We start from the raw sequence: 27,683 nt of genomic DNA, 5'->3' as shown, positions 1-27,683 counted from the left end.
CTGTTGTGTAGACGTCCTGGCTCAGCCAACAGTCCAGAGCTCTGGGACCCTCCCCGTCTCACAGGGTCCTACAGCCTGAGCCCAAATGTCTACTCCACAATTAAACAGCCCCTTCACCCAAGTCAGCTGGCAGCCATGTGATTTTAATGTCACACCCATATTGGCCAAAGCATTTTTTGCTGGTATAAGCAGAATCTACACTAAGAGGGTGCCAGCAAACCCTTTCTAGTTTCGACCTGGCCTAAGTTACCCCATCTTTAAACAATAACACTAATCAATATCCCTTCCATAGGTGTACGGAGGATTAGTTCATTTCACTTTTAACATGAGAAAGGCCACAAATGCTACGTTAGCCACAGTTCTAGTTCGATTTTAGACATGCTCAAGGAAAGCTACCTTGCTGATTAATTGATCTAATCTACTTGATCCAGAATGGACAGAGAGAGGGGTGAGCACAAGGGGGGGCAAGCAGGGACATGCCCCCCCAGTAATTGGTAGGGGCACAGAACTCCTCTGCCCCCAGGGCTACGGGGAGAGACCGAAATCCTCTGGCAGCTGCTCCGGCCTCCCGCCCCCAGCTCTCATACCAGAGGTCTGCTCCCAGCACATGCCCAAGCAGAGTTCTTAGCTGCCGCGCTGGACACCATGATCCCCTCCTCCATCACCCAGCCCTCCCCCCACACCTTCTCTGCCTCCATGAATTAGCAGATGAGATGATAGGACAATCCTCCTAAACAACAGCAGTGAGCAGAGCCTCTGGGGTTGGGGTAGGCCAGGACGGGATTGGTCGAGGGGGAGTACAGGCTACCCCACAGCGGGGGTGGATGGGGGGGAAGCACAGGGTTCCCGGTGGGGCCCCCAAGGAGAGAGCAAGCTCCTCCTTCCCTGGGGGGAGCACAGTACGTCCCCCCCCCAAAAAAAGGGGTCACATTTTTATTCCTGCGCAGGCCCCTGGTTAGGAAAGTCCAAGACTATCCAAAGTGATCCGAGATGGTTCGCAATGCCACACACTGTAGGTCTTTCCACAGGAGAATTTAAATTAGTCCCAGAGGCACCCTCATAAGTGTAACAAAATTTCACCCCCATGTGGCTAGGCTGCTTTCTCCTCAGTGAGTTGAAGTACTCAACTCTTCTCAATGCTGCAACAAGAACATCCACTAAATGGTGCGCGTTGCTTCTAGTCACTCAGCAAGGGGTCTCTAGTTAAATGCAGACACTAAACTGGATTCTGATTTCACCCCCACCCCCACCCCCCGCCCTTTAAAAATCAAGAGCATCTTCAATTATGTCAATGGGGCTACACCAGAGTGGAACTGGAGTGAGTCAGATCAGAATCAAGCCCAAATTAGTTTTATGAAGTTGCAACAGGTAATTGGCATCATCTTTTAAAAATGCCTTCCCCTTGGCTGCAAAACAGAAATGATGAGGTAAAAATTAGTTCAGCAGCTGTGGAGCGTTCATATCAGAGGAGCTTTGCCTTATCAAGGTCCTCAGCAGGATTTTTCGGTCTGTGAGGAGCCTCTGTCCTGCAGTCACACCATTGTGTTCTCAGTACTGGCAGCTGTAAAGTTTGCTAAAACAGTCACTATAATGAGAGGTAAACTTAATTTTTGCTAAACCTGGCGACTCTAGTCTGGGGAAGCACAGGATATAAACAAACAGCGAAACCAAGGCTATGTTTAGCCAGCAGTCAAGGGCTGCAGCAATTTTTTTTTTTAAGTCCAAAAAGGATTTATAAAATGTTACATTAAAACTCCTACTAGTTAATAAATACAGCAAGGGCAGGGAATTAAGTCAGAAGACAAAGCCATGTAGCTGAATTATGAATGCAGCTAACTCACCCTGCCCAGGCTATCTCGGCCCACACTACTCTGTGGTTGAGTTGACCACCCTTCCTATGGTATCTGTTTTTCCTTCCTAGAAACTTCTTCCTCAGAAATTCCATCAGCCTGTGCTTCTGTTAGATTTGCTATTTGTTTGTTTGTCAGTCAATTCAACATTAGCCTTGTTGAATTAGCCTGTCTACTACCTATAGCTGGGCTGCTCCAGATTTAGTGCAGGATATTTGCCAGGTCAGTTTAACAACATTTCAAGACAACTGAAATGTTGCTTTCCCACTCAGAATTTCATTTCCCCACCCCCACATCTCCACACCTCCCTCTCCAACATTTCAGGAAGAAGATGAAAAGACTGAGCCCAAATTATTTGCAGAAGGCTGAACTCTTCTGTTCACCCTTTTATAAGACTGGGATAAATTTTGTACAGGGTCTTGAGGTATCATTTGAAAACACAACTGCTGAACATTATTGTCCTGGTCAAATGTGTGGTAATTGTATGTAAAGTTATAAGATTCTATTGAATGGCATTACTAAGTTTAGGAAGGCAGGCACAGACCAGTTCCTCAGAAACAAAAGGCAAACAGATGCCTCAGCCATGTATCAACATAATCTAATAGGCTATCACCTGGGTAAGTGGCCATTCTTTGGCAGGAATAAGGGTGTAAGCAAGAAATTTAATTTACACATTGGCAAAACACACAGCTGGAGGTTCCCAGCCCACAGATGTCCTGTCACCTGAACCCCAGTGGGAGATGACTCTCAAGGAGGGGAGAAAGGTGTAAGACTAGAGAAAAAATCCCCCAAATCACCTCTCATCTGTACTCATGGCAGCAGCAACAGTCTTTGAAAGGCTAAGGAAGCATCATTGAACTGGGGGAGGGATCCTGGCTGAAGGATCCCGCCAGACTGCTGTAAGCATGTGGTGAGGAAAAACCTTTTACACTTTAAGTGCCCTCAGCTTGTTAAGTGGGCATTAGTTTGCATTTTACTTTTTATTTCTCTGTAACCACTTCTGACTTTTATGCCTCATTACTTGTAATCACTTAAAATCTTTCTTTCTGTAGTTAATAAATGTGTTTCATCTACCAAGTGAGTTTGGATTGAAGTTTTTGGGAACCCCACTCCACTTGAGATAACAGGGTTTGTGCATATCGTTTTCTATTACTGAAATGATGGCTTTTCTATGAACTTGCATTGTCCAGTAGAGCAGTGCTTCTCAAAGCCGGTTCGCTGCTTGTGTAGGGAAAGCCCCTGGTGGTTCGGGCCGGTTTGTTTACCTGCCGCGTCCACAGGTTCGGCCGATCACGGCTCCCACTGGCCGCAGTTCACTGCTCCAGGCCAATGGGGACCGCCAGGGGCTCTCTCTGAACAAGCGGCGGACCGGCTTTGAGAAGCTCTGCAGTAGAGTACTGGGCAGTACAAGCCGCACATTTCCAGGGCAAGTCTGGGACTGGAGAGTTGGCTGGTGTTCTCCTGCAGTGTAATTCAGGAGTGGCTGGCTAACACTGATACTGTATAGCGGGGAGCAGTTTACAGGCTGGAGACTGTGTGAATGACCAGGAGTGTTTGTTCTCATGGTGAAGCACTGTTAAAGACGCCCCAGGTTAGAGAACTGAGGGGACACAGCTGTCCAGCAGTCCAGACTGTACCCAGGGTAATGTCACAACAAGTTTTGGTTGAAGATGGTTCCAATTGGCTTACAGAAGTTCTGGTTTTTGGAGACGCTATCCAGTCTAGCAGACTGAACACAGACCTGGGGGCCAGGAATTCCTGGATTCCAATTCCAGCTCAGTCACTGGTTGGTATTTCCGCATCTCTAAAATGCAGAGCACTTACCTGAGTCACAGGGCTGTTTGGGAGATACATTTAGGGTCTTGCTTTCCAAACTTGGCCTCTAATTTTGAGTGCCCAACGTACGGCCTAGCTTTCAGAGATGCAGAACATCTCATTGACTTCAATTAGTGGAGTGGGAAAAATCAGGCCCCAAGCGTCTAAAGCTGGAGACTCGAAATCCAAGGCAGCCAAAATCTTAAACATTTAGCCCTAAGTATAAAAGATACTTTGGGTTACAGGCTGCTGGGCTCTCATGGGGGTGCCTGGTAAGGTGGAGAGAGCATGAGACGCCCCCTTCTTCTCTCCCCATCATGCCAATGTCAATACATTCAGAGCTGCAGACCCTGCTTACCCCTTCAGGCTCCTCCATCACTATTCCCCAGGAGGTGCCCAGTGCCTCAGGGGTCTGCTTACCAGCAATTAGAAAGATGGCACCCCTATTCCAAAGGCTTCCTACAGAACAAGGACAGTTCAAAGGCAGGAGTTCTGGGTGGGTTTCTTTGGCACTTGGTTATTGTCAAGGCTTTTCCAGCACTAGCGACTGTCCAGAGGTGCCGGGAGCGAGTCCAGTTCGCAGCCCCAGCAGCAGTAGGGTTTTTCCTGTGGTGTAATTTCCCCTTGACTTTTCAGAGAAATCAATCATGGTATGAAAGGTGGTTTCACACTAGCAAGCTACTGCTGCCAGCCTTCGGGGCCGGGGGAGTGTCGAGGTGGGGGAGGAGGGGTTGGGGAGAGGTTCTGGGTCAACATGGTGGTTTCCTGTGGTTTTTCAAAGCACTTCCACTTGCAACATACCTCAGAGCTCCAAACTGGAGAAATTGTGCCCCTTCCTCCTAACCCCGCTTTCCCTTCGTCCTACTCAGACACCTTCTGTCTCAAGTGCTCCCACGGCTCTCAAGAACATCGTCCTGCCCACGTCACTGGGGCGTCAGGCACCAGACTGAGCAGATAAATCATATGTCTGCTTTGCTGATTGTCAGTGACAGAGGATTGGCGCTTCTTTAAGCTTCATTTACCAGAAGCGGGGTGTGGCCTTGCTGACAAGTTTTCACTTAAGAAAGTGCAGTTAGTGCTGGACGTGTGGGGACAGGGCGCACGGCCCAGTTTCACAGACGTATTTAGGCTCCTAACGTCCATTGATTTCAGTGGGTCAGGACTCCAGGCTTGCAGCAGAGCCAGTCTCTGGGCAACCTTGTGAGCGCAGCTGGCCTGGAGTAGCGGCCCGGTTGTCCACACAGCCCGATTGCTGGGAAGCGGCAGCAGACCAGCTCTTGAGCCCGACAGCAGCAGTTCGGTATCTGCTCAAAGCATTTCCCCACGGCTGTGATAGCTCTTGCCTTAGCTAGAGCGAGGCAAGGCTGGGGCTAACCTGGTCCAGACTCTCAGCTCCAATTACCAACATCAGCCCCGACTCGGCCCCTCGGCTCCAGTTGCAGCGTTGTGGCACCCAGCCTCTGACTATCTCTGACCCTGGGCTCCTATTGCTGGCTACCAACTTTGGCTCCAAACCACTAGGCACGACTCTGGCTTCAATCCCTAGGCACAAATGCCCACATCCCAGTCGCTGCCGCAACGGAAGTTAGGTGGCTAAAGACCTTTGAATCTAGACCTAAGCTCACACAGGGTTTTTGGAAGCTGTAAATGCATTGGGGGCGGGGGGGTTGGTGGGGAGGAGGGAACTAGAACCAGGTTAAAAATCACCTAGTTTACACAGTCTGCAGAACTCCCAAGCAGATCTGATAACTTGTTGGTTTTAATCCCATCTCCTACAATCCCACTGCTGCTGCTTCATTCTACTGAACTCCCCCTGGTCTAGTCTATACTTTGCAGTTCTGCCATATCCAAATACGGTTACCCACAAACAAACATTTTAGCTGGTCTGGAATCCATATGATTTGTCTTGGTCTAAACTGTCTACTGACCATGTTCAGCCCCAGGTCAGCGGACACGACTGCTGCCTGACCATGGCAAAATGGTGTTGTACACACCCAGCTTACTTGTTGTTCATGGGATTCTGTTCCGGATCTGCTCTGTTGCAGACACATTTGGCAACAATTAAAACAATGTTCTGCTCTGACCCTGGATTGAGAGCAACTACCGCAGAGGAAAACACCAGGGGATAGCTTTTCAAAGGTAGCAGGCGCCTAAAGATGCAGATAAGCACCTAATCAAATATTGGGGGGTAAGCCATGTTAGTCTGTATCCACAAAAACAACAAGGAGTCCGGTGACACCTTAAAGACTAACAGATTTATTTGGGCATAAGCTTTCGTGGGTACAAAGAACTCACTTCTTCAGATGCATGGAGTGAACGTTACAGATGCAGACATTATATAATGACACATGGCACAAAGAAAAGAGAACTTTCCCCGGGGCTCCCACCGGCTTCTCCAGGATCGGTTGCATTACCACACTGGACGCCTCGCAGTGCCCATCTCCACCACTCCGGATTCAGGGATCTGAACCTGACTCCCTTTTGATCGGCTGAGGGTAACGGAGGCCATCGCCCGTCCCTTCGGAATGGCACTACCTATCTCTTAGGACTAACTGACCCATGTTCAACTGCTGTTCACATGGAACCCTTCTCCACTTCGGCCTTCAAAGTTCTCATTTGAATATTTGCTACTAACAAACACCAAGATCTGCACCTGCGGCAGCTCCACCCGTGCCCTAGGCTTCAAGGTGCACCACAGCGGCCCTCCTACTCATTGCGGCATAGCCCCTGTGGTTCTCATTGAACTAAAATTCATTTGCAAATTTAAACACCATTAATTTGGGCTTGAATAGGGACTGGGAGTGGCTGGCTCATTACAAAAGCAGCTTTGCCTCTCCTGGAATTGACACCTCCTCATCTATTATTGGGAGTGGACTACAGCCACCCTGATCAAATTGGCCCTGTGAACACTGGTTCTCCACTTGTGAGGTAACTCCCTTCACTTCATGTGTCATTATATAATGCCTGCATCTGTAACTTTCACTCCATGCATCTGAAGAAGTGAGGTTTTTTACCCACGAAAGCTTATGTCCAAATAAATCTGTTAGTCTTTAAGATGTCACCGGACTCCTTGTTGTTTTTATAAGCACCTAGTGGAATTCTCAAAAGTGCCTAATTTATCTTTCAATCAATAGGAGTTAGGCACCAAAACAATTGTGTGAACAAAAACCCAACCAGGAGAATGGCTGGAAGTAGCAACTGTAAAAAGAAACACAAGCAAACTGAACACCTGTTGTTAAGTCAAATGAATGCTGGTCACGTCTGTTTTGTGCAGGGCTCTTGCAGCTCCACGGTACAGTATTCTGTGGTGACCAGATAACACTGATAGGATCACTTGATCATTACCTGTTCTGTTCATTCCCCCTGGGGCACCTGGCATCGGCCACTGTCAGCAGACAGGATACTGAGCTAGATGGACCTTTGGTCTGACCCAGTATGGCCATTCGTATGGTCTTATAGTCAAAGATAAGAAGTCACAATAGGTCCCACTGAGCTTTCTGCAGAGCAGTCTATTGTCAAGACAACACTCTTGGGTCCATCAGCCCCCCCAGAGCACACTGGCAAAATAGAGTGATCATCCCACCATGCCAGCATCAACTGACCTCACCACAAGGGAGTGGCAATCTTTATACCCCAACTCAGAGAAGTGATGTTAGATGAATCAGCTGTGAGAACTGCAAGGCCAAACCCCAGAAGAGGTGTGCTGGCCCAGAGAAGAACTTCTAGAGGGAGCATGTTGACCAGCTTTGTTATTAGAATGAGTCTAGGACACTGGTGAAGGAAGGGAGTTCCTACCATAGCTTTACAGATGTAAAAACAAAGATACTTCTATTTTATCCCATTTCTGGAGGTTTGTCCAGTATCACTGTAGGCATACTTCTAGTAGGCACGTAATACACTAGCACAGCAGGGGTTTGCTGAAGGTCCAGAACATTGCTGTCAAGAGGGTATATACAGCTGACACGAGTCTTATTCTGCAGGTGGTCTTTGCCATCCTCTTTTTCACTCTAAACTAGTGCTCTGGGTTCTGTGCATGAGTAATTAAAAACTTCCTTTGTTCTATATACATAAGGCTAGATGGATGGAGGGTGAGTGAACAGGTTCCCCTGAACTAGTGAGGCAAATGATTATAGTTATTTACATATTGATCATACCTAATACAGTTCTATTTTGTCAGTTCCTCTTTCAAATGGGTTAAATATTTAATTAGATTTGTTCTGCCTTTTCCATTTTATGTACTTGTACTTATGGCAGTCAAGACAATTGTTATCGCCTGTTTCCCCTCAAATTGCTTTAACGCCTTTTCCCCATGGGTGTGTTTTGTTTAACATCTCTGATTCGTGGAGCGGTTATTTGCTGCCATCTGTGTTTGCCTCTGCAGCTGGCTTTTGAAATCCATTTTCTAAACTTTTTTAACTTTTTAAAAAATTAATCAGGCCTGAACATCCCCAAACTTTAGAACAGTTTGAATTGGACCTTTGCACCTCAAAATCATCTCAATTGAAAACAGAGATGTCCCATCCCAAGGATCTGATTGGCATTTTGCCTTATTATTGCAGTACCTTCCCACTATTTTACGCTGTTTTCCAGTCTTTATCATGTTTGTGATGTTCTAAATCTAGTTCTAATCTCTAATCCCTCAGGAACTTATTTTAATAGAAGCAGAATCCATAAACAAGCATCATTTTAGGAGGAATGTAAGCACGTCACCACACTCTAAGGGGCGTATATTGTCCCCAAAGTATTCATAGAAAAATAAACGTAAAACTGCTAGACTCCGCAAACCAAAACTGAACTACGTAGATGTAGCTTGTATTGAAGTGTGACAAACGCATTCTCTAGTGGACCAAAACAGAAGCTCTCAACTGAGATTCCTGGACTGGCAGGAAAGCTGAGTTTAGCAAAAACAGCAGCAGCCAAAAAAAGCATCCTAGATCTTACCTGCAAGAACAGGGTTGAAGGCAAGAGGATGTTTCTGAAGAATTAGCTCCACAAGAGCTCTGTGATAGGTCATGGGAATTGCCAAGGAGTACGTTTTCAACCCACTGCACAAGGAACTAGACCTACAGGAGTTCTGATAAGAGGAGGAAGTTCTTTTCATGCAAGGGATGCGATACTGGGATACAGTCTCTGGGTCATGTCTTGGTCTGAAGCATGGTTGCAAAGCATCCAAGGGGCAGGCAGAAGCCACATGCTGATGGAGCTTGGTTGGTTTCTTAATGATTGTGCCTAGGAAAGGGAGATTAGAGGTGGATCAGTAGTAAGGGAAGACATCTGTATCAAGTGTTGGCTTTTTGAGGATCACATGGACAATTGCGTATCTCAGGGAGATTAACAGACTTGCTTCTCTGAAGGAAGCATCTGAGATTTCAGTTAGCAGTAGACACAGCTGTTCTTTGTTAACTTTCACCATGTGGGAGGGACACAGATCTGATTTATAAGCAATGGCTCCAGGAAACAAAGGCTACCTCTGTTTCAACATGCATTCCAAGGCCACACACCTTGGGGTGGTGGAGTGGATAAAGCCATTAGCCCCAGATTTGAGTCACTGCCTTACTGAGTTCTCCCAGGTATGGCTGATTCATCCTACGTTGCAGAAACAAAGTCTTTGAAAAGGTCAGCAATTGGATCTACAATCTAGTTTGATTAACTTTTTCAACAAGTCGAATAGCTCTGTTGGACATGAGTTAGCAGCCTAGGTAGAAAGGCAGAAGGGTCTCTCTGCTGGCATATTCTTGTAAGAAGACTTCATGCTGGTAGTTGCTGTATTGAGAGAGCAGGGGCGGCTCCAGGCCCCAGCACGCCAAGCGTGTGCTTGGGGCGGCATGCCGCGGGGGGCGCTCTGCCAGTCGCTGGGAGGGCGGCAGGCAGGCTGCCTTCGCAGGCATGCCTGCAGAGGGTCCGCTGGTCCCGCTGCTCCGGTGGACCTCCCGCAGATGTGCCTGCGGGAGGTTCACCGGAGCAGTGGGACCGGTGACCAGCAGAGCGCCCCCCGCGGCATGCCACCGTGCTTGGGGCGGCGAAATATCTAGAGCCGCCCCTGTGAGAGAGGGTTTTGTGCTACTGGCGTTCATGTGATCTGCCTATATACTGCAGATAACTCATTGGTAAGCCACAACTCACTGAAACAACTCATTGGTGAATCACAGCAATCTCCCTGCTTGATTCAGGAGGAAAGGACAACTGGGGCCAAGGCATTGACAACTGTGGTCATTAGATGGATGTGTTAATATAGAGAATTCAGATGGCTTTGTGACTGAAGCAGCTTTGTCGCTTCCTTTCCTTGAAGGAGCACAGGGAAGGCCAGCTGGTAAGAAGATGACCAGGAGGCAGGAACCCTTGTAGCACAAAAATAAGGGGACAGCAAATGAAATTACAGAGGTGGACAATTAAAAACAGATTAAAGGGAAATACTTTTGCTGTGCAACATGTAACTAGCCTGTGGAACTCAAGGCTACAGGATGTTGAGGCCATGAACTTAGCAGGATTCAAAAAGAAATTGGACATTAATTATGTTAATTTAGGGTATTCTTTATATCCATATAAACACCAACAAAAATTTTGGAAGGGATATTAAACCTCATGCTTCGGGGCTTAAGCCAGTCTAACCATTAACACCCAGAACAAGGCTTAATTGGGTGATAGATCATCCCCACTCTCCCAGTCTGCCTACTGCAGGATCTTTGCACCTTCCTCTGAATCATCTAGTGCTGGCCACTCCTGAGGACAAGACACTGGGATCTCAGGTCTGATCCAGTCTGACAAATGCTACTTTTCTGTGTGACATCTCTAGAGTCCATTCCTAGGCTGAAAATTAGATCCAGTATGTGTCCGATTGAGTGGATGGGACTGGAGAGGACTGGTGTGAAACCCATGGTATTCATGCAGGCAAGGAGTTTAGTATTTTTTGTATAAATGTCATAGTCACCAAGAACCATGAACCTGGGGGATTCCAGCACCATGCTGGGCAGCAGATCCAATTTGTTCCTGTATGAACCCTTCAGAGAATTTGTTTGGAAAGCTGCAGAATACTCAGGCCTAGCTTCCTTTTGTCCATAGCCTCACAGACAGTCAATGCATTCAAAAGGATTTTGCATTCTGGTTTCTGAGCTAAGGAGGGAGAGGGATAGCTCAGTGGTTTGAGCATTGGCCTGCTAAACCCAGAGTTGTGAGTTCAATCCTTGAGGGGGCCATCTGGGGCAAAAATCTGTCAGGGACAATACTTGGTCCTGCTGTGAAGGCAGGGGACTGGACTCCATGACTTTTCAAGATCCCTTCCAGCTCTATGAGATAAGGTACATCTCCATTTAAAAAAAAATAATAAAAATAAAAAAATCTTCAAAATCTGAGGCTGGAGAGAAACATGACCTCTATTCTGCTTTGTCTGCTCTTTGCCATGTTCTGGGATCTTTCTGTCTTTGTGTTGTACTGAGTAGCCTGTTGGAAGTAGCTCACCTACAACAGAGTTACTGGCAACATTAAACCAGATCTTGGAGATGCAGGCAAGGTTGGGTAGTTCATCCAAAAAATCAGAACATGGATGGTGCAGATCTTGTTGACTGTTGACCTTGCATCCATTCGGAACAGATTGAGGCAGTTGATTTTTGCTGGCCTGGTTGTTGGCATTTTGAAGGAGGCAGCTGATAGAGACTGCTCTCAAGTGTCACATTGTGGGTCTATTCCTACGGCAGGGGTCGCTGGGCAGAAGAGACATGTAGGGCAGTCACATGTCCTCCCCTTTAGATTGTGCCGCGCCCCCCCCCCCATGGGGAGGCTGGAAGGCGTTTGCATGGTGCTGGAATGATAAGATCGTTGTGTGGGAGGGTAGGGAGCATAGGGAGCCCTATGTCAGGCACTTTAGAAGCAGGAACTATTTGGCAAAATGGCTCAACTTTGAGGCGTTGTGTCCATCACAAAACCTTATGTATCAGAAGGCCTTTACTGCACCTAGTGAAGTCATGCAGTACTTGGATGGGGCATTCTGTTAATGAATATACATAACACAAGGTTTTCTCAACTAGAGCTAAATTAAGAAGTTCTATTAACAAGCAAATGGGATTCATGATAGAGTATTTTATCATGGGTCATAACAGAAATGAAATGCTTTAGCACAATAGGGTGACCAGATGTCCTGATTTTATACAGACAGTCCCAATATTCAGGGCTTTGTCTTATATAGACAGCTATTACTCCCTACCCCCGCCCATCCCGATTTTTCACACTTGCTTTCTGGTCACCCTATAGCACAAAAAACCATCTGTCCATCTAAAATCCTGAACCTGCAGCCAGGGTATATTGAGCCTACAAGGACAGATTTAATACAAGGACTATAAGATTGCTGAAGGTTGGGCTTTGAAAAGTTAGTAGAGCTGTGTAAAGAAAAATAATTTTGTTTCACAGAGGATTTAGGTGTTTTAAAAACTGGTTTAATTCCAGTTAGGAATGAAAACCAAATATTTAGAAATTCTCTAGAAAACAGAATGAAGCCCTGATACCAGGGCAGTCCACCTGGCTGGTTGCCTCAGAGCTATGGACCTTGGAAGCCCTGGGGTCACCAGCAGCCCACCAGCTGCTGAGCTGGCGGGAAACCAGGCAGGTTTCCATCGGAATGCTACCTGAGTTCTGTCAGAACTTGGATGAAACTGAACCATCTTGGTGGAATGCTTTGATTGTTGCAGAATCAGCAAATACAGAGGAAATGTTGGAATTTTTCTGACTACCTCAATTAGTTATGCTTGAGACATAGTAACCCCTTCAACACCTACATGGACACACCTGATGATGAAGTTATATTTCTCACCAAAAAAAGCAGGTTATCTGTTAATCAGGACATTTATCAAAGACCTGAAGTAAATATAGAGTCAATGCTGATTAAAATCTGTGGATGACAAAGATTGGCAGCAGTAAATGATGATGAGGACAAGACAGGCATACAGAGCGATCTGGATCACTCAGTAAGCTGGACCCATTCAAACAAAATGTATTCAGATGTATTAAAACACAGTCATATACCAAGGAGAAGGAGTGCAGGCCATACCTACAGAATGGGGGACTTCTACCCTGGGAGGCAGGGTCTCGGGACAGGATTTAGGAGCAGAGCTGGTCTGAATCTTTCCCCCCCCCCTTGTAGAAATTTGATAACTTTTTGTCAAAAGTTTACATGGAAATTTTCAAGTTTGGGTGAAATACCAGAAGTTATAGGATGAAATATTTAAATGAAAAAACAAAAACTTCCCACAGAAAGTAGACACTTTTCAAAAAATATTTTTTCCATCAAACATCCTATTTTTTCCATTAAAAAAAAAATAGTTTTACTGGAAAATTTTTGGCCAGCTCTATTTTGGGGTCATAGAAGACAAATAATTTAGTGTGATCTCCCAGTGCAATGCTGCAGCAAAATGGACCAATGCAATCCTTGGATGTTTATACAGGGGAGTTACGAGAAGGAATAATGGGCTGATTTTTACCTCCGTATACAGTGATGGTGAGAGGGATACTAGAATCTTGTGTTCAGTTCTGGTGTCCACATTTTACAAAGGATGTGGACAAATTGGAGAGGGTTTAGAACAGAGCCACAAAGGTGATGTGAGGGAGGGAGAAAGTGCCTTACAGAGAGAGACTTAAAGATCCCAATCTGTTTAGCTTATCAGAAGAAGATTGAGGTGACTTGATTGCATTGCACAATTACCTGCCCGGGAAGATAATAAGGGCTCTTCAGTTTAGTGAAGAAAAGCAGAGTAAGAGCCAAGATCTGAAGCTTAAAGCTGGACAAATTCAAATTAGAATTACAGCACAAATGTTTACCGCATTCCCAAGGGAAGAGATGGAGTCTCCATCTCTTGAGGTCTTCAAATCAAGACTGGACACTTTTTAGAAGATACGCTTTACTCAAACAAGCTGTTGCTCAATGTAGAGGTAACTGGGTAAAATTATATGGCTTGTGTTATACAGGAGGTCAGATTAGATGATCAGATGATTTAATTTAATGTGGTTTACCATAATTGTATAATCCATACAGGTATAGATGTAATTACAAACTAGATGGGGAGAGAAACTAAATCCCAGTAATTGAACTATTTATCTTAAATGGTTAAAAACAAAAACAAAAAAAGGCTAAAGCAGCTGTGGGTTGAGAAACTCAGCAGTCTGGAGTCTAAGGATCAGGGGTGGCTCCAGGCACCAGCACGCCAAGCGCGTGCCTGGGGCGGCAAGTCACTGGGGGTGCTCTGCCGGTCGCCGCGAGGGCGGCAGGTAGGCTGCCTTCAGCGGCTTGCCTGCGGAGGGTCCGCTGGTCCCGTGGCTTCGGCGGACCCTCTGCAGGCAAGCTGCTGAAGGCAGCCTGCCTGCCATGCTTGGGGCGGCAAAATGCCTGGAGCTGCCCCTGCTAGGGATTTCCACATCCAATGAGGAGGTGTTGGTATAGCCATTTTTAAAGAGTATCCAAAAGATTCCATAAATGCAGTATCTTCAAAGATGTCTAGGTCACAAGAACATTAACTCGGAATGAGACAAGGAAAGTATAGTCTACATAATTATAATATATAGCAAACTGAAGAGGAGACCAACCAATACTAAAAATGCTGACACCTCGTTAGCATCAGCATCAAAGGACAATCAGAGTTGCCACAAAGCAGGGAGCTATAAAGCCCTTCTATGTGGTACTCAAAGAGAGAAAATATTGCATCTCTCAAGGTTGTCGTGTATAGGCTGCCAAATTTATCAGCCTCAGTGCAAAAATTGACTTGTCTACTATTAGCATGATGATGACATTTTACTTGCTCCTTTAAAAAAAAAAAAAAAAGTCACTCACCCCAGTAAGAATGTTATACCGCTGTACTAATCTAGGCAGGAGGTTATTCTAGGATAATGTATGTACCTCAGGAGCTCTGTTCCCAAAGCCCGGGAATGCTGTGTCTGGCCATATAGATCACTAGAATCTCACAGGAATTTCAGGAGCATGCTTAAGTGTTCATTTTTTTCCCCCTAAGCAAGTTTACTACTTCCCACAGCTATCGATCTTGATTCCTCTGACATCATATTTCTGCCAAGGACGCGGCTCCATCAGCATGGGAGGTGCTCATTTAAGCATGGGGTCGATTTTAATTTTCTGGATTGATTAGCAATTTGGAACTGTGGCAAAAGTTTGAGTGGAGTTTATGTTTACTTCGAGCCAACCTGGGTTTGTACTTGAAGAAAAATGTGAAGCAGAGTTTCGTGCTAATGGAGGTAAATGAAGCCCTGATGTAAAGTCTCAGGTCAGTGCTGCCCAGCTCAGCTTGTTTATGTCTGCAGTGAGTAAGTCAGAAACAATGAGGAAGTGTTTCTTTCCTTGCCATGCCATCATTATTACAGTAAGGATATTGATGGCTTGGTTTCCATGGAAACACGTGTCTGCCAATTCCATCCTATGAAGTGTGAACAGCTAGAAGCTGAAGGAGTTATATTCATCCCCGTTTTAGTGAAACTGGATTAAGGATCTTTTGCGTCCTGCCAGGTCTGCAAAATACTCCAGTAGGTTTGGATGGTGTTAGAATCCAAGATTGTTTATCTTATGAAGGGTTTTTTATAACAGACTACAAATAGTGATTTTTGAAGTTACAATGAACTAACATTCCTTAGAAGTGAAAGCCATGTATAGCAGTCTTTAGAGTCTTGGCTTCATAGATCATATTCTTCTTAAAAGCACAGTCTGATATTTTTAAAGTTCTCCCCTCTTCTAGCCAGAATTTAACAACCGATTCTGATCGCACACAGGGCAGAATCCGAAGCAATTAACATTACACTGATGTAAATGAGAGTTGTTTGATTTAATTTTCTCCATTTGGTCATATTTCTGTGCATCTTTTCTGCCCATCCTTATTACGCACTGGCATATGGCTTGCATTCAGTCTTTCCCCACGCCCCTAGCTCAGCAAGCTGCTCATCCCAGGTCACGCTGTCCTGCCCACTTCTTCCCCGCACCCCAATACTTGTTCCCCCAAGGTCTGCCCTGCTTTTGCCACCCCACATAAGGCCCCAGTTTGCCACCCTTGCTCCCAGCAAGCAGCATTTTGTGAGTAGCCCCAATGACGGCAGGAGGGCAGACTATTTGCAGAGGAAGGTACTAGCACAGCATGATAAAGGTGGTAGAACAGGGCTCTTCTCTAACATCAATGTTATTGCATTCTGTAATTTGAATTAACAGTTACTATACGCAATGGGAGGAAGGGGAAATAAACTAGAACCAACCAGACTGTGCCTATCCTGAACAAGCCAAACTCCAGGACTTTGGTCACATCTCACTCTCCAGCATTAACCATTTCTCTCTTTGTCTGTCTGCTGTCAAATGGCCTAATCCTGGGCATACTGCTTGCTACATAAGGCATGATCCTGAAATCATTGTAATAAACACTATTGCTGGTGTTTCCATGATTGGACCCCCTGATCGGGAACTGTCTGAAAATTACTTTGTAAATCTACAAGGCTCGCATAAACAAAAACAACCCAGAGGAGAAGCGTTCTCAGTGGCATTTGAATCCCCCGGCTTTGTTACAAAACTAAGATAAGATATGGCCACCCAAAACTTAACTCCAGTTGCACAACTGTCGGCAGCTATTGTTGTAACCGCAGTCATTTAAAAACGGATTCAAAAGCACTTCTAGCATTAAGACATTTCCATAGAATTGGCTCTGGCCCAGGCTCCTTTTTTGGGCTTCAAACCAAGAAGGTCAGAGCACCAGGCAAAACAGAGAAAATGCTAATACGTAAGTACGTCCCAAAAGTAAATCCACTACAACTAGCTATGCTCTACAGCCAAAACGAAACAATCCTGTCTCTAACCAGTGCCCGTTTGTGCCATCCACCGTGTACTAGATGAGCAGAAATGTATTGCCCTCAAGAGACGGCAATCTAGCTTCGCTCTCTCAAATGCTGTATTAGAAGAGTTCCAACATAGCTGCTCCAGGGTAGCAGTTAATATATCCCTGAAGCTCCGCTCCCAGGGACCAACAGAATCCTGTTAGTGTAGGTTAGGGCTGAGGAGTGTCACAGGTGTTAGGAAAACTTAAAATAACCAATCAAACATCCTGCTCATTCTTTTCTTTAATTTAAAGGATTTGTTTCATTTAAAACACAAATCAAATTAGGGTTCCAGACCCATCTATGAACATCATTTTCCATACAAAATTTCACACTGTTATGACCTGAAAGGCTTTCCCCCTAAACTGCCATATACCAATTGTTGTGCCAGTCAAGTCCCATTCGTTTGGGGGAAGAGACAGTAGTTATGAGAACTACATTCAAAGCCCCAAAGCAATTTTTATATACAACTTCTAGGATTTGGTCATTTCAGAATTTCAATTGCCTAACCGACAGTGTTGACAATGCTTCCAGCAGAATCGTGCCCTATAGAAAGGTTAATCTGTGTTTTAGACACAGTAGCATCTGGGTTCTAATTACACCCCCCATGAACGGATGAGCACCCCGCAAGCTCACTGAAGTCTGAACCTCACAGAATTAGGCCCTAGAAAGGTTGGGTTTGTCCATTTTTGGCGTTGATTGAATGATGGTATAAACTGTAAATCCTGCCTAATTTAAAAAGCATAAAATAAAAAACCTCACTCATATCTCAAAACTCCAAATAAGGCAACTAAGTCACGCTGCCAACCATGCACACTGGATATTGCTGCATCGCATATTGTCCGCTCTCTTTATTCTGCAAACAATGTTATGGGAAGCATGACTCACAGGGTAAGTTTGTACTGCAGGGATTGGCAACCTTTGGCACGCGGCCCATCAGGGAAATCTGCTGGGGGGCTGGGACGGTTTGTTTACCTGCAGCATCCACAGGTTCGGCTGATCAGAGCTCCCACTGGCCGCGGTTTGCCACTCCAGGCCAATAGGCGCTGCGGGAAGAGTGGCCAGCACATCCCTCAGCTCACGCTGCTTCCCACCGCCCCCGTTGGCCTGGAGCGGCGAACCACGGCCAGTGGGAGCTGCGATCGGCCAGACCTGCGGACTCTGCAGGTAAACAAACCACCACGGCCTGCCAGGGGCTTCCCTGATGGGTCGCATGCCAAAGGTTGCTGATCCCTGTTGTACTGCATGTGGGCTCTTTCTGTTAAAAAAGTGTGAAGATCATGTAAAAATTAGTTTTTAGCATCCCAAATTAAAATAATCTGAAATTCTGAATGTCTAGAGATGAGCCTTTCCCCTGCTGGGAATACAATCATTAAGAAAAGAAGTGTACAGTTGCCTTGTGTGGGATGAGTCAGTGTCAGGTTTGGTGCCCTCTTAACCTTTAGAGTATCAGAGGGGTGGCCGTGTTCGTCTGGATCTGTAAAAGCAGCAAAGAATCTTGTGGCACCTTATAGACGTTTTGGAGCATGAGCTTTCATGGGCGAATACCCACTTCGTCGGATGCATCCGACGAAGTGGGTATTCACCCATGAAAGCTCATGCTCCAAAACGTCTGTTAGTCTATAAGGTGCCACAAGATTCTTTGCTGCTTTTAACCTTTAGAGTGTCCCTTTAACTGTGGGAATGCAGGAGGAAATCCTGGCTCCATTCAAGTCGATGACAGAACTCTCTTTGACTTCAGGTGGGACAGGTTTCAACTCTATGAGTTCATCGCAAACCCCAGCTGAGAATCAAAACTTGGATAGATCCATTCTCCACCCCCAGGCCTAAACCCCACCCAATGCAAGGCTAAACCGAGACCCACTCCTTAATGCAGTCCCTCAGAGTCTATTTGTATTGCTGCACGCCTTTATGTAAGGTCACTCTCCATTGGCACGCTAACACTACACCTTACTAAGAAAATGTTGTCATCAAGATGAGCAGAGTATGAAGATCTGGATTGCTTGGAAAGCTGGACACAGGCAAACAATATGGCCATTTTAATATGGCCAAATGTAGTCATACATCTAGGAACAACGAATGTACCCCATACTTCTGGGGACTAAGGAGTGACTTGGAGAAGGACTTGGGCTCATGCTGAATAATCGGCTGAACATGGGCTCCGAATGCGAAGCTGTGGCCAAATGGGCTAACATGAGCCTTGAACATATAAGGAGGGGACTATCAAATAGGAGGTTACATCGCCTCTGTATTTGGCATTGGTGCAACGGCTGCCGGACTCCTGTGTCCAGTTCCGGTGTCCACAATTCGAGAAGAGTGTTGAAAAACTGGAGAGGGTTCAGAGAATAGCCACGAGAACGATTACAGGATTGGAAAACCTGCCTTAAAGCGAAAGCCCCATTGAGCTCAATCTGCTTTGTTTATCAAAGAGACGGTTAAGGAGTGACTGGATCACAGTCTGAGTACCTACATGGGGAACAGAAATTTGACAGCAGAGGGCTCTTCAATCTGGCTTATGACAGTAGAAGACCCAATAGCTGGGACTTGAAGCTAGACAAATTAGGAATGGAAATAAAGTGCAATTTTTTTCACAGTGAAGGTAATTAATAATGAAACATTTTCCCAGCGTCATAGTGGATTCTCTCTCACTGACAATTATTAAATCAAGCTGTACTTCAAACAGGAATTAATTCAGGAAGTCTGACGGCTTGTGTTATACAGAAGGTCAGACTAGATGATCACAATGATCCCTTCTGACTTTATAATCTACGCATCTGGATCATTTAGGTATTGGGTACCTCATCTGTATGATATTTCAGCCTATATGGGGTCACACACAGGAGTTGTCGGATTTAGGCAGAGCCTTTGTGGCAACACAAAAGCACCACAGATCTCAGATGAGGATACTGCAGGAATCTTGATCTGGTAGTTTGTGTTTATACTTCAATGTTAGTTATTTAATTATACTAAAAATGGAACATGTCGAATTGGATTATAATTTATAGTGCAGTCCAGGAGATACTTTTAGCACCCAGACACATTGCGTTGCCACCTGGACAGAGAAGCACTGAACTGGGAACACACTGAACAGGCAGCCTGTAAGCAATCAAGAAAAGCACCCAACTCAGGATGAAACCCCGAGGAATGTTCAAAGAAGAAGATTTATGAAGGTTTTGAAAGAAAAAGTGGTGTGAGGAAAGTAAAATGTAAGCCCAGAAGTGCTTCGAGGGATTTACGGCAAAAGTTGATAATGTTCTGCTAGATTTTAGATAAACTACAGCCAGCCAAGTCAAAAGTTTGTTAAATCCACAAATATAAATTCAAGTGATCAAAATTACTTTTACAGAACAGCAAACATTCCCAGTATCAAGATAGGAGTTATAACACAAAGAAAATTCCATTCAGATTAAGCAGCACCACACTTTACTGGTTTCTGCATGGATAACGACACAACTACATTTAAACACTGCATGGTTCTGTGGTTTGAATTACAAAAACGAGTTTATCTGTAACTTGATTTGATCCTTTCTGGCTGTACTTTGCCTACATTCTTTAACAACATCTTTCTCTTTTTAATCTCATCAAGAGACTATACATTACATTACAATCTCATACTCACTCACTGTGTGCACTACAAACCTCCACACCATCCATTCCTAATTGCAAGGGGGCTTTGTTCACTTTGGATTTAGCCATCTCTTCTAAACCCTAAAGCTCTTCAATGTTTACCTACAAAAAACCAACATGGGTGGTGTTTTGCACTAGCCCCTTTGACTATTTACAAGCTTTTCCCCCTCCCAAGAATATGTTCTCACATATTTTGTTCTGTACTTGAAATGTACATGTCCCATCTGGAGAAGAGCTGGGTGTTTTCCATTGATTTGCTATGCCTGTTAAACGCTATTAATTCCAGTCCTACTGCTACCTACACCAAGCAACCACTATTATAGAAAAAACCCGACTCATCATTTCAGAATTGCTACTAACAGTATTAAAAGTTAGTTCAAGCCATTACAAGCGTTAACAGAGCTGAATCACACTTCAAGTTCTCCCCTAAGCTACTGAATAGTCCAATCTAGTCCAGAACGTCTTCACTCTTCCCAAACCAACACTCAGTCAAGTTCAAGCACAAAGTGGGCATGAAAAATACGCGCGGCTTCATAAACCTGTTTAAATTGATACGGGCACGTCTGGCGCTGCAAAAATTAAATATTGATTCCTTTCCACTCCGCTGCTTCCCCCGGATTTAGGTAACTAATTGCCCATTTTGTACATCTGTTTTCACGTCTCGACTGGCACACATTTTTAACCACGAACGTTAAATAAAGCGAGGCGTTGCTGGCTATTAATCAGAGGAAAACGCTCCAGCCTGCCCAGAGGAAAAGGCGCCCAGCAGACCTGAACTTGGGAACAGTCGCTTACAAGGAAGGAGCCGCTGATTTGCAGAGATGGTGCGAGCAACACCAGAGAGAGACCGGGCTCAGCGGGGCCTGATCCTGCCGCGCCCCCCAGAAACCAATGACTTCAGTGGGGCCAGGCTCGGACTTTAAGCGCCCGAGCCGAGGAGAACCGGTGCTGCCTTTCCGGCACGTCTCTCGCCCCCTCGCTCTCGCTGGGCTTTCAAACTTCCCGGCGCCCGCTCGGGGCGAAGCCTTTGCCAGCAGCGAGGCTGGAGCCGGGGCCGAAGTACACCCCCTGTTGAACCCCCGCAGCCTCGCCACCCCTGCCCGGCCCGGGCTTAGCCCCCGCGCTCCGCGCCCCGGTCCCGAGCTCGCCCCAGCCCCGGCCCCAGGGCGCACGGGGACGCGGAGCCGCGGAGAGAAAGTTAGCAGCGCTGCGCGCTCGGGCACAGCCAGCTACTGGCGCCTGGGCACCTGGAGGAGCCGGTGCCCGCGGGCGGGGCAAAGGGGCAGAGCCGCCACTGGGGACAAGCCGCCCGCCGCTGGCGGCAAAGGGGGCGCCGGGCGCTTACCTGCCCCAGGTTCACGTAGCCGTAGGCGGAGGCCAGCCTGGCTGCCTCGCCCGGCCCGCCCAGCACCTGCACTGCCCAGTGGTTGGTGTAGACAGGCCGCGGGGGCGCAGCCAGGCAGGCGGGCAGGGCGAGGAGCAGCAGCCAAGCCGCGGAGGGGCGCATGGTCGGGCGGCGGCCCCGGCTCCGGCTGGCGCGCTGCGGGGAGACGCTCCGGCGAGCCCGGCTGCCGGTGCCGTACCGTGGCCGGGCGGCGGGGGGAGCTTTGGCTTTTAAAGCGGCCTCGGCTGGGGGCGGCTGCTGCGGGGAGGGGGCGGGGGCTGTTCTGCCCGCCGGGGGAAGGGCTCCGGCCCGGGGCGCCCCGCGGGGAGCCCCTAGCGCTGGGAGGCGGGGCCCCCGGGCAGGGAGCTGCCACCTGGCTTATGTTTCCTGCCTGCCCCCCTCCTCCCTAGGGATGAGTTACCTGCCTGCCCCCCCCGGGAGTGGCCACGCCTCCCCCCCCCAATACTCTGCACCTAGAGATGGGGGGGGGGAGATATTGGAATAATCCTCCCTCCCCCCAAACTCTGTCCTGAATAACCCTCTGGTACAGGGCAGCAGAGTCATAGCTCACCCAGCACCACTGGGGCAGCTGGCCCTGTCCATGGAAGTAATAGATCATTGCCTGGGGAGAAGCCCATCCAAGCCCCGCCTACCTACTCTCCTTAGGCCCTGCTGCAGGCCAGGGGTTTGCCCACTCCAAGGCCAGAAAGGACCATCTCATCCAGTGGTTTTCAACCTTTTTTTCATTTGCAGACCCCCCTCCCCGCAAATTTAAGATGGAGGTGCAGAGCCCTTTGGAGATCTTAGACATAGTCTGTGCCCCCCCACCCACCAACCACCCTCACAGGTCCACGGCCCACAAGTGGGGAACCACTGATATAATCTGGCCTCCTGTATTGTCCAGGCCAGAGAACTTCCCCCAAATAACTCCTAGAGCAGATCCTTTAGAAAAACAGCCAGTCTTGATGTAAAAAATGTCTGCTATGGAGAATCCGCCAGGTCCATGGGTTAATTACTTTCACTGTTAAAAATATATCCCTTATTTCCTGTCTGGTTTTGTCTAGCGTCCACCTCCCAGCCATTAAGAACATATAAGAATGGCCCTACTGGGTCAGACCAAAGGTCCCTTTAGCCCAGTATCCTGTCTACCAACTGTGGCCAGTGCCAGGTGCTTCAGAGGGAATGAACAGAACAGGGAATCATCAAGTGATCCATCCCCTGTTGCTCATTCCCAGCTTCTGGCAAACAGCGGCTAGGGACACCATCCGTGCCCATCCTGGCTAATAGCCATTGATGGACCTATCCTCCATGAATTTATCTAGTTATGGTGTTGGGTCCCAGTGGGTCCCAATGTGACCCATATATAAAAGGTTGTAAGCATTGGGGGCAGGACCTGTCTCTTTTAGTGTGGGTGGACAGTGTCTAGCACAATGGAGCCTTGTTGCCCCATAGGCCTTTCAGGTGCTACCATCATAGAAATAGTAATAAATCAAGGGGGTGACTGGAAAACTTTGGCCCTCAGTGGATAAGGGGTAAGAAACGACAGCTGGTTGTGGTGTGGGATGTAGAAAAGACAACAGACAGCACAGGGAAAGACAAACCTGCCCTTGGGAGAGCATTATTGACAAGGACTTGGGATGATTTATTTTCTGTTTCATGAGGGTTTTTTAATTGGCTGTGTGTTGTTTTAAAATTAATAAAGGGCCAGTGAGCCCCAGGGCAGAGATTAGTGATGGGAAGGGGGTTTGGAGCAGAGATCTGAAGTCAGGAGAGACAGGGTGGTTAGAGCATGTGGAAATGAAGGGGATAGTGTAGGCAATCCCTTCATTCCCCCCGTTGAATTCCTGCCACAGGATACCAGATACCTTGTCTGTAATTTTTTTTAAGTAGTCAGTTTTTTAGGGAGATGAAGGCCATATTAAAGGAAGTACTTTTTCACACAACATACAATCAACCTTGTGAGAAATAGCTCAGTGGTTTGAGCATTGGCCTATTAAACCCAGGGTTGTGAGTTCAGCCCTTGAGGGGGCCACTTAGGGATTGGGGAGGACATAACTGTCAGGGACAGTACTTGGTCCTGCTAGTGAAAGCAGGGAACTAAACTCAATAACCTTTCAGGTCCCTTCCAGTCCTATGAGCTAGGTATATCTCCATATATTATATCATTATTATTAACTCCTTGCCAGAGGATGTTGTGAAGGCCCAAGACTATAACAGGGTTCAAAAAAGAACTAGATATGTTCATGGAGGATAGGGCCATCAATGGCTATTAGCCAGGATGGGCAGGGATGGTGTCACTAGCCTCCGTTTGCCAGAAGCTGGGAATGGGCGACGGGGCCGGATCACGTGATGATTCCCCGTTCTGGTCATTCCCTCTGAGGCACCAGGCACTGGCCTCTGTTGGAAGACAGGGTACTGGGCTAGGGTTTACTGGGATAGACAGAAGTTTTCAGGTATCTAAAAGGGCGTCATAAAGAGGAGGGAAAAAACTTGTTCATCTTAGCCTCTAAGGATAGAACAAGAAGCAATGGGCTTAAACTGCAGCAAGGGAGGTTTAGGTGGGACATTAGGAAAAAGTTCCTAACTGTCAGGGTGGTTAAACACTGGAATAAATTGCCTAGGGAGGTTGTGGAATCTCCATCTCTGGAGATATTTAAGAGTGGGTTAGAGAAATGTCTATCTGGGATGGTCTAGACAGTACTTGGTCCTGCCATGAGGGCAGGGGACTGGACTCGATGACCTCTCGAGGTCCTTTCCAGCCCTAGAATCTATGGACCTTTGGTCTGATCCTGTATGGCCGTTCTTATGTCTATAAAAAGAACTGGCTCCAGCACAGTGGCTGAAAGATGCTCTTACCCAGCTAGGTTTGCTAATGCAACAGTTACAGATGGAAATAAAATAAAAGAATAAAAAAGATCCATTAGCTGCGTGAAGTGAGGTTGGTGTTATGTGGGCAACACAGCCAGAGACCCCATGGAGCCTGCTATGGCCTCAGCAACTGCTAAACAGGTTAATATGGGAGGTGCTGTAACGGTGCTGGCACCAACTGTATTTCAAGTATTCACCAATGACCTCCTGAACACCATCTGCAGATGGTTCAAGTATGGCAAGGATAGGTGCCTGGCCTCAAGGGACCAGGCCTTCCAAAATATTGAAGAAGGCCTGAATAGTAAGATGGCTACCATACGTGACCATTGCAAGAAATGGGGATTGCAACCAAGTACATCAAAGACTGGGTCAATGTGCTTCCACTTACATGATGCTCAGAGCCAACTGGAGCGTAACATCATTTTGAATGGCCAGCAGTTGGACAAGGGCCAAAGTCAGTCAGGGTCAGCCTAGATTGCACACACACATTCCCTAACATAGCTCAAAACTGTTTCCTGAACTGGTAGGGTTCACCTGGGAGCGTAACGTGCAAGCGCTGTATCATTCGGGGTTCAGTCTCTGCTACTCAGCTGGCGAATACCGTGCCCCAGTTTGGACAAACTCTGCCCATACTAGGCCAGTAAACAACCAGCTTAGTCACATCACAGGTTCATGGAAGCCAACAAAAAACTTGTATGGTTACCAGTCCCAGCCAATATTCCTCCATCCAACATTTGGACTCAGAATGCAGCCAACAAACTGATCACCAAGATATAGCCAATGCCACCCTTGCTGCTGTTCAGGGCTATCTGGGATGCACCCTGCCACTAACTGAATAGCAACAATCCTATCTGAACAGTGCTGCCCACTCTCCATCCAGTTATCATCAGCGCACTGTGGCGGGCAGAATGGGAGAGAGTTGCTGTCGCTACCAGGTACTCTCACATCATCACTAGGATAGCTGAATGGTTACCCGGATTTGGGCTCCCACACTGCCACTGGGGCCGGCTTACTAGGTTCAGGGTGGCTTGGGCACGTCTGGGGCCTGCAGGACAGTACACTGTGCATCTGTGGTGCTGGGAAGTATGCTGCACACGTGCTGGATGGTTGCTCTTTTCCTGTTGGGCTCCCTGAAGGTCTTCCCAAGCTGAACCCAGCTGACTGGTTCGGAGACAGCGCTTAATTTGTAATGAAAGAGGTGCTGGGTCTCAAGCTGTTTTTTTACTTTCCTAACTGATGCAGCAAGCCCAGAGGTGTCGGGGCTATGAACTGCCACGCCTAGAGGTGCCTGGTAGAACAATTTTCACACTGCTCAAAGACCATTTAGCTGTGCATTGTTTTGTTTAGAAACCCAGCGTTGCTTGTCTTGCACACACGCCAGCGCTATATAGACATGCCATAGCCAAAAAAATAAAAATAAATCCCCCCAAATTTATATAAATTTCCTTCTTCCTTTTCTGGGGAAAAATTTTTTTTAAAAATTGTTGCCAGCAAGTTATAAATTGGTCAATCTAGGATGGGATTTTCAAAGCCATGGAGGGGATTTGGATTCATTCATTCATTCATCTTAATGTGTCCAAATCCCCTAGGCAGCTTTGAAAATGTTCAGCCCTCGCACACACCAAATGACACTATTACTTTGGGTCTATAGTGCAATAGGTGTGTCTGGAACTTTACACAGAGAATGAGGACACATTCCCTGCCCCAAAGAAATCATCCCAAGAAGGAGTATATGACACGATGCAAGGAGCAATGAAGAGTTTCCTTCTTCTTGAGGGTGGAGGGAAAGGGCGAACGTAGGAATGGCAGCCCTGAATATGCAATAAATCTGATCTCTGAAAGGAGAGGGGAAAACAAAGATCCTAATGCCAATCTCATCACTACGTAAATTACATCCGACCAGTCAGTGGTGAGCCAATCCAGACACAAGGCTAGTTCATAGGAAAGCTGCATGAGCTCAGCAGTAAGAGTCAATCCCGGTGTAAATCTATGGAAAGCCAGTTCTATGAAACTCCTACAAACACTGGGCCAAGTTTATTCCTGGTGTAACCCCAGGAAGGGTTAGCTGGAATGAATCTGGCCCTTTAGCAGTAAGCAAATCCAATCAATGGTGTCAGACTGATAAAAGCAGAAACACTCGCAGCAAGCCAGGCTGATCCAATTAAAAGTCTAAGAGAAATTGTGATTCAACAGGGCTTACAGGCTGAGTTCAGTGTAGCTGAATGCCTTGCTCTGTTGGAATGCCATAAGAAGAGCCATTTCTGTATATGCTGTAATTATGCCTCTGTGGTAGATCCCTCTTGGATGGGAGGGTGAGTGGTTCTGTCGACATAGAAACAGACATGCCCATGAATGTGACTGACTTGCTTGGGAGGAGTAAGAGAATGCATGGGGACAGTTTGCCAAGAGAGACGGGCTCATTAATTATGAAGATCTGTTGACAGGGAACATTGGGGTTTCTAGTGGTTAGCGCAAGGGACCGGGAGGCACGATTTGTGTGCTCCATTCCTAGCTGTGCTGCCTACTCAAATATATGGGCAAGTTTTTAAACTGCACTGTGCCTCAGTTTACCCACCAGCAGAATGCAAATACTTCTGCCCCAGGAGGGTATTTTCAGCCTTGTATTCATGTTCAGGAAGAAGCACCTGGAGTCCTTGGCTAAGAGGTGCTTAATGCAATTGGCTACTCATAAAACAGCCCACTTCCAGTTGCAATTGCCATCTTGTGGCGGTGGAAGGGAGCGTGTCCTCCTCCCCCACAAGTGACAGTGTTAGCAGCTAGTTGCCCTGCGTGCATTTCCCTTGAAGGGAAGTCAGGTGATACTTTGATGCTCCTGGCCTCCCTCCAATGGGATTTAAAATAGCACAGCATTGGCCCAGGCCTCCAGGGATTCAATCAAATCCCTTTCTTCCCGGCACGCGTTCAGGTGCCCACAAGCTCAGCCATTACCTAAGAATATGCTTTTGAAATATAACAAAAATCACAAGGCATTTAAAATGGAATATGTGATGCTGGCACTGGCGAGAAGACAATTTACTAAGCCATGCGAAGGAGCGAGTTTAATGATAGTCTGCCGGCTGTAAATTACAAGCCATTGTCTCATGGGTGGAAATAAATACTCTTGTCAATCATGGTGTGTTTCTCCCATACGGAGCGCTAGGCAAGCAGGTATAGAACAAACACCGGTATTACCATAATGCATAATAATGCTCTCCACTTCTACCCATCTTCCAGCAGAGGATCTCAGAGCTCTGTAGCAATGTGAATGAATTAAGCCTCACCTTGCTCTCTGGAAGGTAGGA

The 27,683-nt window shown here is 46.8% G+C and overlaps 1 protein-coding gene across 5 annotated transcripts in view; it reads right to left on the bottom strand.

Annotated features, from left to right (window-relative positions):
* Positions 1 to 27,683, bottom strand: part of PCSK6 (proprotein convertase subtilisin/kexin type 6) — a 267,354-nt gene that overhangs the window by 92,553 nt on the left and 147,118 nt on the right. The window contains exon 1 of one of the 5 annotated variants that reach the window (XM_044980727.1): positions 22,085 to 22,140. The exons of 2 other annotated variants lie outside the window; for them this stretch is intronic. In XM_044980727.1, the coding sequence (XP_044836662.1) occupies positions 22,085 to 22,132 (48 nt within the window). In that variant the 5' untranslated portion in view covers positions 22,133 to 22,140. Of the gene's footprint in view, positions 1 to 20,668; positions 20,689 to 21,474; positions 21,706 to 22,084; positions 22,141 to 27,683 lie in introns of those variants that run through there. 2 more of the 5 variants (XM_044980725.1, XM_044980729.1) reach the window with 2 other exon arrangements.

This window comes from Mauremys mutica, chromosome 11 (genome assembly GCF_020497125.1).
Source record: "Mauremys mutica isolate MM-2020 ecotype Southern chromosome 11, ASM2049712v1, whole genome shotgun sequence".
Taxonomy (NCBI): domain Eukaryota; kingdom Metazoa; phylum Chordata; order Testudines; family Geoemydidae; genus Mauremys; species Mauremys mutica.
Note: the sequence above shows the minus strand (reverse complement) of the source record. Positions and strands in the feature narration are given on the sequence as shown.